General features: G+C 41.1%; 1 protein-coding gene across 2 annotated transcripts; it reads right to left on the reverse strand.

Annotated features, from left to right (window-relative positions):
* Positions 1 to 343: 343 nt before the first annotated feature.
* On the reverse strand, positions 344 to 15,404 carry LOC122671299 (increased DNA methylation 2-like). Of its 2 annotated transcripts, XM_043868431.1 has the most exons (4): positions 15,279 to 15,404; positions 2,241 to 2,289; positions 1,163 to 2,165; positions 344 to 752 (listed from the first exon to the last, which is right to left on the reverse strand). In XM_043868431.1, exons 2-4 carry the CDS (start codon positions 2,256 to 2,258, stop codon positions 496 to 498), a joined length of 1,278 nt encoding a protein of 425 aa, XP_043724366.1. In that variant the 5' UTR covers positions 2,259 to 2,289; positions 15,279 to 15,404; the 3' UTR covers positions 344 to 495. The 2 variants fall into 2 exon arrangements, with proteins under 2 accessions (XP_043724366.1, XP_043724367.1); XM_043868432.1 differs by lacking the exons at positions 2,241 to 2,289; positions 15,279 to 15,404 and having other exon boundaries at positions 1,163 to 2,213.
* Positions 15,405 to 19,524: the final 4,120 nt, after the last annotated feature.

Raw genomic sequence — 19,524 nt, forward strand, 5'->3', positions numbered from 1 at the left:
AAAACCATCACCCAACAACCAGATGCTATCAAAGAGCAATTCCCTTTTGTAAACACCTCGTCACAAAAGGAGAGAACCTGAGCTGAACATCCCTCATTCTGAGAAAGTTGTCATTCCAAACTTCTTTTTCAAGCATTCAGAAAAGGAAAATGGAAAATGTCATGCATAATGCCCCTCCTTGTTTTCTCCATTAATCCAATTGCCCAAATTGAATTTGAAACATTAGCTATTAGGTGTGCGGGTAACATAGATTTAGCGAGCCAACTGTCCCCACTCTCACCCACCCACAAAAAAAAGGAAGAAAAAACAAATAAAAATTCAGAGCTTAGGCTTAGTTTTTAGGTTTTTCTGGCCTGGGATATTACATAACTTGAGCACCAAAATTGAGCTTCAGATGACCTACTCCTTTGGCAAAAATTGAACCCACGACCACCACAAAACAACAGCTCAAGAAACTTGCCTGAGCCCGAGCCAACCTGATCTATGACAAACAATTTAGAGTCTTTGTGTCTGTGATCGCTCTTTCATCACAATCCCCTCCAGAATCCCATCAGCTCCAAAATTACCAGAAAATTCTCGAGGTTCTACTGGTCCTGGCAGCTTGAATGAGACAGAGAAGGATCCTGATGGACAAAGATACTGTGTTTGCATCTCAAAAACCTGTGTGTCCTTGAACACCAATTTCTCCCCTGTTGTAGTTACACCCTTTATCAGGACTTGCCCATCCGCTTCAACTTCACAACTGAATTCCCCTGAAAATATGTAGTCAAGAGTCAGACCACTTAACTGCAAAATCAGATTGTAAGAGGCAATGGTACACTACCAGAGCTAGTATATATATCTCACATAAGCATGAAATTTTTTCAAGATAATTTTTTGCAAGGTTTCCTCAACATTATGAGATAAGGGTTAAAAATTGAGTTTTCTCTATATCTTTTTCTGCGGGTTTTTTTTTTTCGGGGGGTGGGTGGATTGAATGTGAGCTTCAGTTAAGCGTACTCATGTTACCATTACCTTTTTTTTTTCCTGGAAACAAGTAATTATTATACCATTAAAGAAAAAGGAAGCGTGGCAATCCAAAGACGCTGCATGCAGCTTATTAACATTGTAAAAGAGTCGTGACTTTGAAATTGATCAAAATTTCTACTGATATCCAACTTACTTTCAACTTTTCTTACACCTGGGAGGGATATACGAAATAAATATGCATCATCACAGACACCGATGTCCACAAGTCCAATAAGTGGTCCAGCCTGCCTCTCAGCAGCACTCCCTGTCAAAGCAATTCCATTCTTAGTAGCAGCTACAATGTTATTCCACTCTTCCATACTCGGATGAGAAGGAAGAAAGATCATGGCCGGGCCAACACTTCCCCCCAGCCTTGCTTTTACTTCAGTTGGAAATGATGCCCCACTGCTGGATGGCAGGGGTGTGCTAAATGGTATGCTGTTGAAAATTTCCACATTATGAAGGGGTGACAAGGTCTCTTCAAGCTCAGGATGGCCATTCCCTCGTTGCCTTTTCTGGGAATTACGAGAAGACCTTCTGAGGGACGATCCTTCATTAAACTCCTGCAGTACCACAGTTGAATCTATATGCCCAGCAACATGAACACCTGAAAGTGACCTTGCAGCATCTCTATCCAGCAGCAAATCCTCAAGCCCAGTTAGCCTCTTAAACCTTTCTACATCATCAGGTTTAATGTAAGAGATCTCTGGGTCGTTAATGAATACAATGTTCTCGATGACTTTATATCGATTTTTGTACCGTGAGTGGGGATGCAAATGACCAGGAAAAAGATCAGGAAACTGAAGGCTATCAGTACGGGTATCCCCTGCTGAAATGAAGAGATTACCTTGGAAGAACTGCTGCAACAATGGTAACCTCACTACAACAGATTGATCTGCCTTCCTAAGCACATAGTAATATATCCGCTCTACTTCTACTGTTTTTATTTGAGAACCAGCCAGTTGATCAGAAGTATATGGTGGAAGTTGCTCCGCCATCCTCTGCAGAGCTGATTTTTTGGGCTTATCAGCCTTAATATCAGGTCCAAAGTATGTACCCATGATAAATAGCAAGAGAAAATGCTGATCATCAGTCGTTGTCATGTAACTGGGCACGTCCGAAGATTGAAATGCCATGGAACTGAGAGATTCTGCAGCCTCAAACAAGCTCTCCATGTCCCAGATCTATATAGACATAGATTGAAATGCCATGGAACTGAGAGATTCTGCAGCCTCAAACAAGCTCTCCATGTCCCAGATCTATATAGACATAGATAAAAATCTGTAAGAAAAGAAAGCATAGATTCAAGAGGTGGACAATATTAAGTAATTTCCAGTTGATCCCCAAAATCACAAGGTTCCCTAGGACAATAATTCTGAGTGAAGTGAAGGTGACAAATATTAAGAATCAACCCTCACTTTAGTAATACATGAACTTCACTGTGTGCAAGTGTTCCATAATTTATAAAACCTGAGTTATTTTCAATTACTCTATACCTTGTTCTGTTAAAAAAAACCACATTTCACAATGAGGTGCATGTAGGAGGTTCAATTACAAGTATTTCTAAGTAACTCCCTGGCACAAGAGACATTCGCAAGCAACACAAGTTTACTTTAGAACGACTTACCCTCAAGTAGGCTAAACAATAGTACTGCACATTAGTTCAAAGTTCAGCAATCAAAACAAATGGGAATCCATCAAGATGCTGCATTTAAAGAAGTGATCTATGACCTACCCAACATTGTCTCCTCTGATTAAAGATATCAGATGCGGCAAAGGCATATGCTTATCAAAGCTGCCCGCCTGTACTCCCATTAAGGCTACCGCATAACAACGCGATTGGCAATCCTGGTTTCTGTGATATCATCCTAATCCACTTTGCCACAATGATCCTGTTAAGTTAAATAGAAGTCGTGGAGTTGGGTTGTATCACTCATGGTAGTTATTCCCTATTGTGAGAGAGACCTATTCAGTTTCCTAGTTTGATTGTAATTGTATAGCGTATTATAAATAAAAGACACTACCTGAGGTAGAAAACACTCTGAATCTATCGCTGGGTTTAAACACTTCTCCTTCTCCATCGTCTTTCTCTTTTGGTTTGCTTCTTCTTCACAGGTTCTGGTGTTAAGGTTTTGTCGCATGGTATCAGAGCAATGAGAAAGAAGAAGAAGAAGAAATCTGTAAGTCTGAAAAAAAAATCTTCTTACCTGCATTGTGTTTCTGGTTTTCTCTTTCCCAAAATTTTAGCCCTAACAGAACTCCAACGAAGGAGATTTCTTCTTCGAGTTCCTTGATGAATTGAAGAAACTAAGGTTCAAGGAGTTGCGATCGTTGGTTCTACTGTGACACCTGACGAAGTACCAGTCCTGCTGCTGCTATGATCGATTTTCCATGGATATCCTAAACTGCTGCTGGAGTTCACTCCTGAGTCGAAGATTACTATTTTGATTCACTGGTTTCAATTTCTGCTTTTATTTCCACCTTGCGATTGCTGCTGTTTATTCCTTTCATCTGGAGATTGAAGGGCTTGCTTAGGATATCTTCTTTTATTGTTGAATCGAATTGCTGCTGCCGTAATGCCCTTCCTTTCCTGAGTTATCAGTTGCAATGATGAAGACACAATCCCTTTTCTCAGTTGAAGAGGCGATCCTATTAGAAGGGTTGCCGCAGGACGCTGGTACTGGTTCCACCCATTCCTTCCATCCCCTTGGTTGTCAACAGCTAAGGTTGTCCCCTTTGTGTTCTGGCAGACAATCCCAAACATATTTAGTCTTCCCCACCATGTCATCATTACTATTTTTTTTAAGTTTCCATATTTACCCCTCTTTCCTTGTAATCAATTCATAGCCCAACTTTTATTTTGTTTCCAAGTTTACCCTTTGGCTTGGATGGTGATTAAAACTGGATTTCAACAAAATTACAGCCATGCCATTCCTTTTCCAACATTGAAATATTTACAATTCTGCCACCCGCCCCTGCTATATTTACTATTTTTCCACTAAGCTCTTGATTTAATTCTTATCTTACTTGGGTGGTCCTATAAGTGTGGTCAGAATTTACAAAATTGCCATTGGGCTTATATATTTGCCATGTTATTGCTTTGGTGGGCCCTCAAATGCATCAGTTTGGGATTTACAATTTTTGACAATTGGTACTTGCATGGAAATTATTTGCTACCATGAGGAGGAGATTGGAAATTGTTAATATATTATTCTATTCGCAGTTGCTCTTGATTATGGGATTTATTGTGATGCTCATCCTTCACAATGCTGATTATTGTTGCCATATGATGGTGTAATATTTTGTATTGCATCCTCTGCACTATTTGTCCACGTGTAGCTACACGTGAGGGGGAGATTGGAGTTATTATCTACTAGGTTGGAGATTCTTATCTGCTCAAGTCATCAATTGGAGATTATTATTACTTATTTATTTGTGTTCTCAACAATAATTTTATCTGTGAAGATGATATTCAGCAACAAAACATATTTATTTGGTCTACAGCAACCTGATGATGTCTAGTCTACAACAACCTAATGTTGTCTGGTCCTCAGCAACCTGATGCAGAATTATTTGGTCTATGGCAACCTAATATTGTCTGGTCCCCCAACAACCTGATGCTGAGTTATTTGATCTACAACAACCTTATGTTGTCTGGTTCACAGCAACTTGATGTTGTGTGGTCCCCAATAACCTGATGCTGCTACTTGGTTCGCAGTAACCTATACTGCCTATTGATCAGTGAATTTTTTTTATGTGAGACCTCTGTTTGGGGTTGTTGAAGTGTCTTCCTTAAGAATGGCTTATATGAGTAGCCATTAGAGTTGCACTTTTATCTGTCTTTATTTGAGCAGGTTACTACTTACTACTTGCCTTCACTGCAAAGGACTTTGATGTAGTTGTTGGATGCTGCACTTTTATCTGTTGTTGGGAAGATTACTACTTAATACCTGTCTTCTTTGAGAAGTGCCTTCGATATTGTTGTTGTTGCTATGATATTGTGGATTGCGGTTAGTGTTCACTACTTCCTATTTTGCTCATAATTGATTAGATTTTTATTCGATAAGAAGATTATTATCTACTGAAGTTGTTGATGATTGATGTGCTTGAGCTAATACTGCTACCTGAATAAAATTCTCGTTGTGCTCACTGGCATCTACCACTATTGTTTATGCTCGAGACTGATGCAATTTTTAATATTTGTTCTTGTTGGTCCAAACTAGAGCTTTCCTTTAATATATGCATACTCCAGCTTGAGGGGGAGTGTTAAGTTATATAGAAGTCATGGAGGTGGGTCATATTACTCACGATAGTTAGTCACTATTGTGAGAGAGTCCTATTCTTAGTCTTCTTAGATGTCACTAGTTATGTTACTTTCCTTTTCTAGTACTTTCTATGTTTTAGTTTCCTAGTTTGATTGTAATTGTATGGCTTATTATAAACAAAGGACACTGCCAGTGATAGAAGACACTTTGAATCTATCGTTGGGTTTAGACACTTCTCCTTCTCCATCGTCTCTCTTTCTCTTTTGGTTTGCTTCTTCTTCTTCACAGGTTCTGGTGTTAAGGTTTTGTCACATATCCCATACAATACTCCTTTGTGAGGCAACCAAAGAGGCACAGCTGGACTCACCACTTCCTTAATGGTAGCAAAGCCAAGCCCAAGCACTTGATGCCCATCTCCTTGAGGAGCATTTCCCACAATAGCATTTCTTGAAGTAGCATCTCCATGCAAATCTGAATAATAAGCAAAATCAGAAGCCGTTTCAGGCACTTAATTAAGAAGAGTTTCATCCGTCGAAGACTGCTCCAGAAAGAAAAAGAAGCCAGCAGGTCCTTTTCCGCTTGACCACTAACTCATGAGCAAAGCTGCCTTTTGCCATCCCTCTTGCAACAAGAGTGGATCTTCACTAAAACATTGCGCTATTAGCGGACACTTGTACTTTTGTTCAGGGGAGGTCTATCACACTAAATATCACCTTGCCCCACGAACTGGTGTAGGATCTTGATAGAAGATGCTTTGGCCATAATGTAATCGTCAAGCTAGACATGATGAAAGCCTACGACATATTGGAGTGGGACTTTCATAAGAACCAAGGAAGCGTGTATGGTGTTACACTCCCTGCCTCCCCTAAAGTGCCTAGAGGAGACAACCCATTTATGGTTCCAGCCAAGAAGACAAGTATAAGGAAGGACCAAGAATGCTATATATCTCAGTAACTAAATCCGTTCCCAATGAACAAGTAACAATTGCCTCAACAAAAATGGATGGAATTGGACCTAAAACAGCCATTCAGGTTCGTTATAAATTAGATATCAGTGTAATGTAAGACAGATTAGGGTTAACCTAGCCCCAAAATACCCACAAAACTCAAAGCAATCAACCAACAAGTAATCCAACAGCAGGGTGTAAACCAGACCCCAAATCAGAATAAGAGTTTAAACTGGAACTCCAATTTACTGCCAAGAATAGGGGCTGTAATAGATATTGAGCGCAGGTCTTGGGAAGCTTAACCAAGCCTCCAAATATAAGCTGAATTGAATGGCCAGAAAACACAAGTAACAGCAGATCTCAAAATTAGAAAGTATAGGAAGATGTATAGAAACCAAACCAAAAGTGGGAATGAACCCAAGGTCCCAAACTAGGATCGAGTGTAGCCGGGAATGGGGAGAACCTCTGCTGAAAATTACAGCCAATTCCAATGGCTAGGTTGAGAGATATGAGGGTAGCACCAAAATAGAAACTTAGGCACTGTAGAGCAATCCAACCACCAGCCGGGGCTGGAACTTGGATCGAGTGGAGGGCCAATAGCAGTGAAGAACTCCTTCAAATCTCAACCTGTTCTGATCAGCGGATGTGAAGAGATGAGACTCAGGAGTTACAGCAACAAATCAGATCGCAGGGAGCAGCAGCAGCCTTGAAAGTTCAATCAATGGTTTGCAGCAACAACAACCTTCAGAGTTGATTGGGAATTGTTCCAGGGCCTTCTCAGTAATGGCAACAGCACACAAATCACAATCACAAGTAGCAGCAGGGGTGTGGTTCGCTTGGGAGAGAGAGACAGCAAAGAAAGAAGAAGATTGAAGATAAGGGAAGAGGGATAATGGAATTCGACTCTCTCAGCCAGGCTCCTAACAGCCCTTCATTGTCACACTCTTTGACAAGGAGAATCTTTGCTCAAAGCAATAATCAATCATCTCATTAAATCGTGGGGAGCCTCTATTAGGGCTGTCAATGGGTCGGGTTGGGCCGGGCCTGCCTAAACCCTGACCCTGACCCTAGAGGCCTTAACCTAAACCCTGACCCTGACCCAACCCTGGCAGGGCCAAGAAACCCTCAACCCTGACCCGACCCTGCCAGGGTTTTTCCTAACCCGGCCCGGCCCGACCCTGATAGGATCGGGCAGGGTCGGGTTGGCCCTGATTGACCCTGTCTTGACCCTATTTTCTCATGTATGATGAAGGATTGGGATCTCACCGGATCCAGCTAACACCTTCAGAAGGCTAATTTGGTGATATGACTGGTTTTTAAGCCTGAGAACAGCTTAATGTTGTTTTCACTTGTCAAGATCCCTTTATGTACAGAGGTAAAGGGAGGGGCCGATCCAGGTAATCATTTAACCCTTTTAAATTTCAGATGGCAGGGGGATTGATGTTAAGGCTACAATGTAAGGGCCTCAATGAAAGAAGAAAAATAATAATAAAATTTATCAGTAAATGTTTCAGGAAGTTTGGATGAGTGTTTTGGAGCCATGTACCAAAGTGCAGAGTCAAAAAAAATGACAATAAAAATAATACAAGAAACAGACGATGTCTGCCTTGTTTCTACTACAAAATTTTATTGAAGTCGAAGCACAACCATGGTATATAGTAGTCCAGGTTTACGCAGTTCTAGCTACAGAGGCACAAAGCTGCACAATATATATTTCCATAAAATTATGACCTTTTGTCCATCATTAAAAGTATTGAAGATGAAAGAGTACCTGAAATCCCTTTGTACAAAGCAGACACGAGACACCATCCTTAAATCAGAAGAGACATTCTCTAAGAACCATTATAACCTCCTCTGATCCAAACTATTACTCCTTTCTGTTCACCAAAAAAAAAAAAAAAACACCAAAAACGAACTGTTACCCTTAACTCTTTTGGAACGGATCCCTATTAATCAATCCATGGTTGAATCAATCAAGAATCGGAGGGGGGGGGGAAGAGGTAAACTCTGTAGCAAGTACTAGCAGCAGTGTTGTTGCAAGGATGGGGAAGAAAGGCCCAAATCAAAGTTAAAATTCAGGATTCAGCGAAGACCGAAGAGGATGATTACCAAACGTGCCTTTGCAAGCTGAGTATCCATCTTGTTCACCCCAAAACACAGATATAGGAACGATGATGATGAAGACGAGGTAGATGACGAAGAAGAAATCATGAACATACCTTAATGCCGGCCCTTGATCGTCAAGTGAATCGCCGCCGGGAAGGAGGAACCGAGGAAGATGAAGGCAGCGGAGGCTAGCGTCGAGCGCGGCTGATGAAGAGTGAAGATTGAAAATTGAAAAAGGAACATGGGATTAGGGTTACTAGGTTATCTCTTATGGGCATTTTTGTATTTTCACTTATAATATTATACATTATTATTAATATATATGTTTATAACTAATACAGGGTCGGGTCGGGTCGGGCCGTGCCGGGTTAAGCCCGGGGTCTTATCCCGAACCCGACCCGACCCTGCCAGGGTCAGCCAAAACCTCAACCCTAACCTGCCCTTCGGGTTGGCAGATCAGGGTCGGGTTCGGGCCGGGCTCAGGGCGGGTCCGGGCCAGCCGGGTATTATTGACAGCCCTAGCCTCTATGGGCTGTTACAATTATATAGGGGGCATGACTTGCCCCTCTCAAGTTACAATAAAATAGAAACTAACTTGCTATGACATTAAAATAGAAACTAATATTCAGAAACTAAGATTGACATGAAAATAGAAACAAAATAAAAGATCTTCAGGTCTTCTAGAAGTGCAGCCGATTCTTTCCTTCTTGCCAAAACTGGAGTCTCATGTGGTCCCCACTAGATACCATCGACCAGCAGCTGTCTTGAAGAGTGACTATGTATTAATGACTCAAGTATCCCCACGATTCTGGGTTTGAGAGACTCAGCAACTCCCAGCCCTATTGGGCTGGCCCAACTCAACGTTGGTTGGCCCTATGGCCCAATGGGTTGGTTCACCAATTGACCAAGTGAACCAGCCCTCTTCTTGTGTTTGGTTCTAACAAATTGTTTACCAAACATCATGTCTGCTGCATCACAGTGAGAACATAAAGATAAGAGAGTTAACTAAGTTTCATTTTTTCGTTTTAGAATAGCTCTCCAACAAGCCAGCAAGTACTTTCTCTGGCGAAGGAGGCAAGAGCCAGGCACCGAACATGTTATATCATCAACCTCCATCCTTCATTAGTAATCTCAACCGCTTTTCCTATTCAGTAGTACATTGCGCGCTACAACTAGCAGTCTACGGAAAAAAGCTAGCGCACTAACTAGCTACTTATAGTTATAGCAATAGTACTTTGAAGCCATGAGGTAATGTCTGATTTTCGCCCTATTAGTCTTTGCAATTTTTCTTACAAAATAATTGCTAAGGTCATTTCCTCTAGACTAGCTCCTATTCTCCCTTCAATTATTTCTGAGGAACAAGGGGGATTTGTCCAAGGCCGGTGCATTCATGATAATATTGCACTGGTTCTAGAGGTTGTAAATGATATTGACAGGAAAACCCATGGGGGCAATGTGGTCCTTAAACTGGACATGGCTAAGGCTTACGACAGGCTTGAGTGGACTTTCCTTTACCAAGTCTTAGAGAAATTTGGTTTTGCCGCTCCCTGGATTAATTTGATTAGGAAAACAGTGGATAATTGTTGGTTTTCCGTGATTGTGAATAGAGGCCCTACGGGTTTTTTCAAATCAACTCAGGGTGTGAGACAAGGTGACCCACTTTCGCCTTTTCTCTTCATTTTGGCGGAAGAAGTTTTAAGCAGGGACCTTAGATCATTCTTCTCGGAAGGGAGGGCAAAATATTGTCACCTTCCTAGGGGCTGCCCAGGAATCTCCCATAGCCTTTTCGCCGATGACACCATTATCTTTGTAAGGGGCCTTAAAAATTCTCTAAAGCAAGTGATGGGTTTTATCACCCGCTTTGAGGGCACGTCAGGGCAATTAATAAATAAGCAAAAAAACTGCTTTATTGTTGGAAAAAGAGTTGAGGAAATTAGATGTCGCCTTATAGAGAAGATCACAGGGTTTTCTAGGAAAAAGCTTCCCATTACTTATCTTGGAGCTCCTATGTATTCGGGGCGGCTTCAAATTAATTTCTTTGATGATTTTTTGGCCAAGATGAGTAAGAAAGTGGCAGGTTGGAAGGGGAATTTATTATCTTCAGGTGGAAGGCTTACTCTTTTGAAACATATTTTGAACTCTATGCCTATTCACATTGTTTCTACATTGGATCCACCGAAAACTGTCATTAGAAAATTTAACAGTATTTGTGCTGATTTTTTATTGGGACATTTGGAATGGGGCAAACGACATCATTGGGTGAGGTGGCACAAGATCACCCAACCACTGGCAGAAGGGGGTCTTAGCATTCGCAGGCTAGAGGATATTAGTATGGCATTGAGATTGAAAAGTTTATGGCGAATCATGTCAAAAAACTCCCTTTGGTCTGCTCTCTTTAAGGCTAAATTTTTGCAGAACCTTCATTTTGTTTTGGCTAGCCAAAGGAGTATTGGAACGGTTTCTTGGAGAAGTGCTTTAAAGCACAAGGATATGTTACTCTCAAATTCCAGATGGCTCATTGGTTCAGGAGATATTTATTTTTAGCTTGATAATTGGTCAGGTTGGGGTCCTCTTTTGGACTATGTTGATGGGGCGGTCAACCTTGATTTGGAGATTCGAGTTAGAGAGGTGATACAGGGGGATGGTTCTTGGGATGGCAGTATTCTGATGCAAATTGACTCCCAGGCAGTCAGAGACAGTATCTTGAGTGCCAATTACTCTCTTTCAAACAAGAAGGATAATTTAATCTGGTCTCCCTCTAGTGATGGTATCTTTACTACAAAGTCTACTTGGAATGAACTCAAATCTCCTTCGACACCTAGACCATTTGCAAAATGGCTTTGGAACCGATCGCTCCCTCCTAAGATCGGTTTCTTCTCATGGCAGCTCCTATGTGGAGATATACCAACCGATGAATCTTTGAAAGGTGTGGGTATTCCCATGGTGTCTAAATGCCACTGTTGTGCAGTGTCAGCTTCTGAATCGACTTCCCATTGCTTGGTGGAGGGAATGACAGCTTCTAAGGTATGGAAATATTTCTCCCTTGTTTTTTATGTGGGGATTATCTTGTCTCAAGACGTTAGGGGTCGAATGTTTTTTTGGCATGAGCATGCCAAGGGGAAAGGCATATGTGGAAAAATCATGGGGTTGATCCCGCCTCTCATCTTTTGGGAGCTATGGAAAGAAAGGAACAACAGGAGACAGGGAGGGAGACCAAGGCCAGCTAGCATTATTGTGGAAGTGGTGAAAAATTGGGTAAAAGAAATTTCCTTTATTAGCACTTTTAAAAGTATCCCTTCTTTTAGAGACAAGCTCGTCCTCCAGATTTTTTATATTGCACCAGCCCCAATGCGCTTCAAACCTCCTTTGCCAATCTATTGGTGCCCCCCCTTTTCGGTAGTTAAGCTTAATATCGATGGAGCATGTAGAGGTAACCCTGGAGTGGGTGGAGGGGGAGGAGTCATTCAGGATGGAAGAGGAAAAGTCCTGGCTGCCTTCTCTAACTTTTATGGGGAGTGCACTAACTCCATTGTGGAAATTAGAGCATTAAAGGATGGTCTTAACTCTGTGCTGATATGGGTTTTGTTGATTTCCAAGTAAATTTTGATTCTTCTTTTGTAGTGCATTGTGTCTCCACTAGGAGACGCAACCTCTGGAAGGGGTGGTACTAGTTCCATGAAATCCTATCTTTGGTCCAATCGCTTCGGCCAATGATCTCTTTCACTTATAGGGAGGGCAACAGAGTGGGAGATTGGTTACCCAATTATGCCTGTAATTCAGCATCGAACACGACTTTTAACTCTTGGATTAACATTCCCTTGGACTTTAGGACAATTATTTGGGAGGAAGCAGTAGGTATACCTGTTATTCGTACGTAGCTGTATTTGTTTCCTTTTGGGTAGTGAGTACTTAGTGTGCAGATAGTCTTTTACATGAGAGAGTGAGCTTCATTGTTTATTTGGGTTGGGGTAAGGTAGTTTATGTCCCCCCCCCCTTGTAATTCTTGATTTTTAAGATTTCATTATTAATAAAATGTTAAGGGCCAGCCCTGGTCCCAGATAATATTCGGGACCAAAAAAAAAAAAAGTACTTTGAAGCCTGATGAAAAACTCTGGCATGCTACGGCATGGTTCTAAATCTCTATTTCACAAGAAATCAAGACGAGATAAGCTGCAACTTTACAAAAAAAAATCCCTTAACTCCACAGGTTTCGACCTATTTCGATCGAGATGTTGGTAATTTCACAAGTTTTGATACTTATGCCCATCGAAACTTGAGGAAACTTGGTTCGAAACCAGGTCAAACACTTATTTATGCCAGAAACCAAGACAAATACTTATTTATGCCTAATATCAATCAAGTGTACTGAAAGCAAATACCCCCCTATTTGAAACCAATAAAAATAGTTAAAAAATCAAATTCCAAAAGGATAAAAGTCAACCCCACAGTTCAAGAACGAAAGCTGGATTTCTTGCGGTAGGTGCAATTTTCAACTTTTAAACGCTGGGGTTTTTCTCAAATCTATAAATTCCATAAATCTTAATATGGTAAAACATTACTAAAAACCAAATGTGTTGTAAAATATTCATTTGTTTTGATGTTTAAAAAATATTTTCATTCAAAATGATTTTGACAATATTCGCGCACCAAATTAAGTTTGACCGAAACATAACTCCCTCAATATAAATCAGATTTAAGCAATCTTGGATTTGTTGGAAAGTATCAAAATCTCTTTGAATGAAAATATTTTTTTAGATATCAACACAAATGAATATTTTACAGCACTTTTGGTTTTTAGCAATGTTTTTCCATATTAAGATAGGGTCATTCACATGAAAGAAGAGAAGAAAGGATTGATTCTCTTCTTTCTCTTTCTTGAGAGGGGGGGGGAGAGAAAGAGGGTCTTATGGAGGGAGAAGGGGAACATTCGAGCGCATTTATCAAAACCTCTACTACATCCAGGATCACAAGTGGAACGCGTTGTAGGGGTGGGGAGGCAGCAAGCTCCACTTGAAAAGCGAAGCGAGCCTATCAGAGAAAGAGAAGGTAGGTCTCCAAAATAGAAAGTAATTGCTACAGACCAAACCAACCAGCAGCAGGTGCTCAAACTGGAATCAAGTCAAAGCCTAGGCAGCAGTGGAAAACCCTCCAAATCTCAATCAATTCTGACCCAGGGTTGCTGAGATATGGGACAGATTCAAAAATAGAAAGTCTGTGGAGATCTTGCAAACCAGGGGGAGTTTTGGACTCCAAGTCAGGATCGAGTGTAGCCCTCGGTTGTGAGATTCAGTCCTCCAAACCTCTGCTGAAACAGAGTACAGGTTGCAGAGAAATCAAGGCTCGAATTTTGCACGAGAAACTAGGCTGAAACTGCAAATCCACATGTGTCTAGGGCCTCCTCAGGTTGTATAACAGCAGCAACTAGTAAGAACTTGACAGAGGCTTGATTCAGGGCTTCAAATTACACTCTCACAGTGATTAATTGCAGTCACAGAAGTAGCACAGCAGTGTCGATCAAGTAGGGGAGGGAGGAAGAGAAGAGGGGATAAGGAGATTCGGGTCTCTTAGCCCTAGGGGTTTTGGCTTTCACCAGCCAGGCTCCCTGCCCTTCATGTCACTCACAATGGACAAGAGAATCTCCATGCATAAAGCAAGCTTTCACTCATCTACTAAAATTGTCGGAGTGCCTCTATGGGCAGGTTACAATATATAAAGGCCCAAGGATTGAGCTCCAAAATGGAAACTAAAAATTAGAAAGTCCCTAATAAGGTTGAGACTTGGGTTACAAGTAATGAAACTAAAATAGAAACTCTAAGTTGCAAGGTTCAAAATAGAAACTAAGTCTAATTAGAAATAGAAACCTAAGCCTACTTTCTAAATCTGAAATTAGAAACTAAACTAAACTAAACTTCTAAATCCCCATGCATAAAGCACCATGCGATTTGATCTTGGGCCTCACAGAATCTTCTAATAATATTCTCACCAAGGCAAAATAAGGGGTTGTGACACAATTCACGTGAACAATGTTTTGGCCTCTTTTTCTTCATATTTCGATCTACATCAGTAATCCTAGGCAAATAAATCAGAAAAGTCAAGGTCACACCTTGCCAGTACCATTTAAGTTCCAGACTTTGTTCAACTCAAAAATTGATGTCCCCGGCCAAGAAAAAGTATTTATCACCACCATACCCTCAGGGGAGGGGGGAGGGGGGAGGGGGGAGGGGGGGAACCAAGAAATTGGAGTGTCAGTTCCAATCAATGAAGTGATCCAGATCTACTTCACCATATAAACTATCGAATGAACGATAATGGAAGACTACAGAGAGAGAGAGAGAGGCAAGGCTAGGAAACATTGTCTGCCAATACCCTTAAAATGACAAGCAAGAAAAATACTCCCAGGAGAACTCATGGTCAGATCTAAGTGGAGCTAAGAGATAGGCAGGATGATTCAACTCACCAACTACAGCGAGTACCATTTGTTCATGCTCATTTCGTCGAGAGATTAGTTGTTTAAGTGGAACCAAGTCGAACTAGACAAATGCAAGCAAAGGGAACACTATGTCTTTCTGGAACATTTAAAACTAGAGTATCTTCTACCATTGATAGCTGACAAAAGATCATTCCAGAATCCAAGTTTCCTAATTTAACATAAAACAAAGAACAATGATAATATACACTATACACACCAGGACTCTAATTTTCAACTGCCAAAAGAAAAACAATATAATACAAAAGCAAAGTGAGAAACCCTAAGATACAGCGATGTGGGACGAGACTGCTCTCTCCATAAAGCAAAGAACCCTTCCAAAGGGAAATTATGAAGACGTATCAAGCAGTAGGATGAGGCCCAAAGCGAACATATCATTTTAGGCAGTAAAATTGAGTTCCAAAACCGAATCAAAGAGGGATATTGAAGAGGAAGAACAGTAGATGACAGAGACCAGTGCACATACCTTTGACACTAAGAAGCGATACAACCCACTTTGTGCGAGGCCTTCATGTCAGAGCTACAATGAGAGAAACCTTTGAAAATTAGACCAAATTTGGCAGGGAGGAACACAAAATTTTGTGACGGAACCCTGTGCTGGGGCAGATAACAGATTGCAGCAGCGACCAAAGAGTGGAACGGAGCACAGGGCCCTGGGGAGGAAAGAAGTATGCGAAGTAGCAAGCCGTAAATCGGGGGATCATCTTAATCCAAAATCAAGGGGGCCACTATAGCTAAAGGCCCTTAACAACGGTAGTCAACGATCACAAAGAATCAAGTCGCGCTTAAAGCAAATAGTTGGGAAGCTGAAAAACTACAGCGTGTAGATCCGCTTTACTCCATATTTGGGGAAAAGAACACTAACCAATCAGGCACTACACGACGGAACAGAAACCTCTTGCCCCATCAGTTATTAAGGGGAAGGATAAAGAAATAGGAAGGGAAGTAGTTCTCTCTCCGGGAGTTTGGCATACGCCAGCACTCCCATGTGTCTATCTCTCTCCTCCCCAAAACAAGGGGGCAAAGCTATCTTTTCACATGGGGAGGAGAGAGATAGACTTATGGGAGTGCTGGCATAGGCCACACTCTCGGACAGAGAACTTTTTCCCAAATAGGAAATAAGAAAGCAATCTTCTGTCTGAGAGTGTGGCCTACATCAGCACTCTCATGTGTCTATCTCTCTCCTCCTCAAAACAAGGGGGTAGAGGTGTCTTTTCATATGGGTAAGAAAGAGAAAGACTCATGGGAGTGCTGGTGTAGGCCACACTCTCGGACAGAGATCTTTTTCACTAGAAAATAATACAAGATTTCTCAAAAAAGGATTTCACTTTACAATAGTATCCATCCAATCTTTTGCTTAACCAAAGGATAAATGATTTGTACAACGTTAGTTTAGTTTCAAAATTGCATGCAGACACTCCTTATAAAACTCAGATTTCTGTAGCACCACCTTGTAAAATGTCTCATATATCCCTTATTTTCTATGTTTTCCCATATTAATACCCCTCCTACAAGGCATGAAACTGCACCATGTCTGTGTAGCAAACGATCTCCCTTAACCAAATTACCCAAACAAAAAAGAGTATTACAAAACTAATCCAAATAGTATCTCTCTATCACCCACTTATGGTTTTTTGACATTTTTACCATGACTTGACTCTCCCACCCTTCTAACTTCTTCGATCACCACCTAACACTCTGTGATTGCCCATTGTCGTCCATCACCAATATATGTTTCCACTAGTCACGAACAACTCCCCCACTAAATCAGTGCAAGCAGCAGCAAGAAGTTGGAGCAAGCAATGTTTAGCTGTGGACCCCCCCCCAAACAGAGTAGCAAACAAGTCCCACTCTCGTTGCTACTCCGCCAAAGAAGGATCGAGAGTCACGCCACCTCCGCTTTTGATCATTCAAGTAGGCCTTCTTCCGCTCCTCTAACATATTTTGTTGAAACTATGTTCCTCTTCAATCTTTTGTTCTCTTTGTCAGCAGAGCCTTGTCCTGATGTCTTCCTCCCACTGAACTAGCATCCCTGCCTGAGGTGGATGGGTGTGTTCCTTCACTGCAGATTTCTGGCATTCTTCTCTTGTCGTCCCTCTCCATCCCTACAATATATATATTTAATCTTTCAATCCAAAAGTACTTAACTAATGGATCACACAAGAATGAAGCCTTTTTTTTTTTTTTTTGTGTCTAAGAAAGATGAGAAGCTCAAATTAAACAACCTTTATTTACGTTGGCAGGCCAATCACAGGTGGAGATGTTGATCAGAAAATGAAGGTAGAGTGAAGGGGGCAAAATAATAAAAAATTATAGGTGGGATACTATGGTGATGTCATGCATTAGCTTGGTTCAATACTCTTTATTGATGAATGGAGGCATTCAGAACCCAATCACTCCTTCAAAGGGTATCCGACAAGGTGACTCGCTCTCTCCTTAATTTTTATATTGTGCTCATCCTAGGACCATAGTGTACGTTCTGCTCAAGTTGAAGTTTCAGGTCTCATTCGAGGTATCAGAGTTCAAAATCAGACCTCTACTTTATCCCATCTTTTATTTGTTGATGATAGTCTTCTATTCTCAAAGGTTCATTGATAAGAAATCCACAATTTGAAGAAGTACTTAGAGATCTATTGTCAAGCTAATGGCCAATAGATAAATCTAAAAAAATAAAATCATGCTTAACTTTCAGCTCAAACACAACCTCAAAGATCAAAAGATGGCTTTCTAGAATTTTGAAAATTCCATATGGAGATGATTCCAAGAAATATCTTGGATTATCGGCTGAATTTGGTGCATCAAAATTGGAGTTGTTTACATTGATTAATGAGAACATATCAAACAAGGTTCAAGGTTGGAAGCATCACTTGTTATCCCATGCAAGAAAGGAGGTGCTATTGAAATCGATGGCCATGCACATGATTACGTTTGTAGTTTCTCATTTTAGGTTGCCAGCCTCGCATCATTCAAAGTTTTGTCAAACTATCATGGGCCTGGTGGGGCAGTGTTATGAAAGGCAGAAAAGTTCTTAAAGCTAGACTTATTTGGATTGGAGGTACCAAAGAGAATATCAAAATCTAAGAGGATTGGTGGATATATCCTATCTTTCACGGACTTTAAAATTCAACATTCAAAAGATAAAAACCATAGGATTCAAATTTGTTGCAAGCTCATTGACCATGAAACTCGGACATGGATTCAACTGGGGCAGGTCTCGTGTGTTGCAGGACCCCAATTGACCTTCATTGTCATCATTGCAACGATGTAGACATTGATTATTGTCACCTTAAAAGATCCTTCCAACATTATTGTTTGATGAAGTCTAACCTCGATTTAGTCCAGGATGTACTATTAATACAAGGGCAGAATCAGATCTAAATTGGTTCTGTCCGATTCATATTCGATTTTGATCTGGATCAGTTTAAGAATCAGCCAAATCGACAAGATTAACCTTAGAAATGTAGTATGTATCTGAATCAGTAAGAATTGAGATCGTCCTTGTCTATTCTAATCCCAAGTTTTAAAACAATGGGGTAGAGCTTAAGAAGTAGTAAAAGAAAAGAGAGAAGAAGAGGCACCTAAAAATGCCCCCTAAATGTTCGGCAAAATTCCGCAAAATATACGTCAGAAGAGGTTGCAAAGTTAGTTCAAAACAATTGGATTTCTAAAAGCTCGCCCAACGGATGTGCATGACTGCCTCCCTCTCCCCTCATCCAAAACCCCCTTCCCCTCCATTAAAGCTCTCATTAGCCTCTACCGGCCTAAGCCGGCTCAGCTGCTCTACACCCCTCTCTCTCTCTCTTCAACTTCTCTTTACAAAAAAAAAAAAGAAAAAAGAAAAAGAAGAGAAGCAGAAGCAGATGCTCCTTCATTATTTGATCCTCTCCCGTCGTTGGCTTTCCATCTCAAAATGGCGGGAGAGGAGCAACAGAAGCTCAAAATAATTTCATCGTCGTCGGAATCAGAAGAAATGGAGGAGGAATTGCAGAAGCTAGAGCTTGTTGGGCCTACGTGGAAGAACAAGAAGCGGCTTTCAAAATAGCTTTCGATGTACAAGACACCACGCGACGCCGCCTGGGAGAAACGACGCCGGCAGATCCTCCGGCGGAGGAATGGGTTCGAGGAATCAGATGCGGGGCTTATTGGGTTGACAGATGAGGATCTTTGTGAGCTCAAGGGGTCTATTGAGTTGGGGTTTAGGTTCAATGAGGAAGATAGATTCCCTGTTGATCTGGGACTCTGCTGAAACTTGTACGCTTGAGTCTGTGGCTCCCAAAGAATGGATGAGCCTTATCTACCCATTGCCGACCTAATAAATGAGGAATTTGTAGGAGATAAAGTTTTGTCTCCATTTCTCGATGGGCACTCGACGTTAATTTTCATGCATTACACGTCGAGTAGAGGCCATTAGACGTCGAAATTTGAGTTTTTATTACAAGTTTAACTCTTCCATTCCGAGACGTCTACCGTTCATAGGTCACTTGGATAAGCTCCAAGAATCCTAAGATCGATTTCAAGTCGAAATATCATGGTTAATCATAAATCAAAAAGGCAATTTCCATGGGGATTTAAATGATTATTTCCAATTCTGACCATAAATGTGGAAACACTTCTATCTTATCCAAACCCAATGGTTTTCGGTGAGTTGATTCCTTATGTCATTGAGAGGTCAAGGATATCTCTCAATAATATAAATTGGCACTCCCCCACAT

This window comes from Telopea speciosissima, chromosome 8 (assembly GCF_018873765.1).
Source record: "Telopea speciosissima isolate NSW1024214 ecotype Mountain lineage chromosome 8, Tspe_v1, whole genome shotgun sequence".
NCBI lineage: Eukaryota > Viridiplantae > Streptophyta > Magnoliopsida > Proteales > Proteaceae > Telopea > Telopea speciosissima.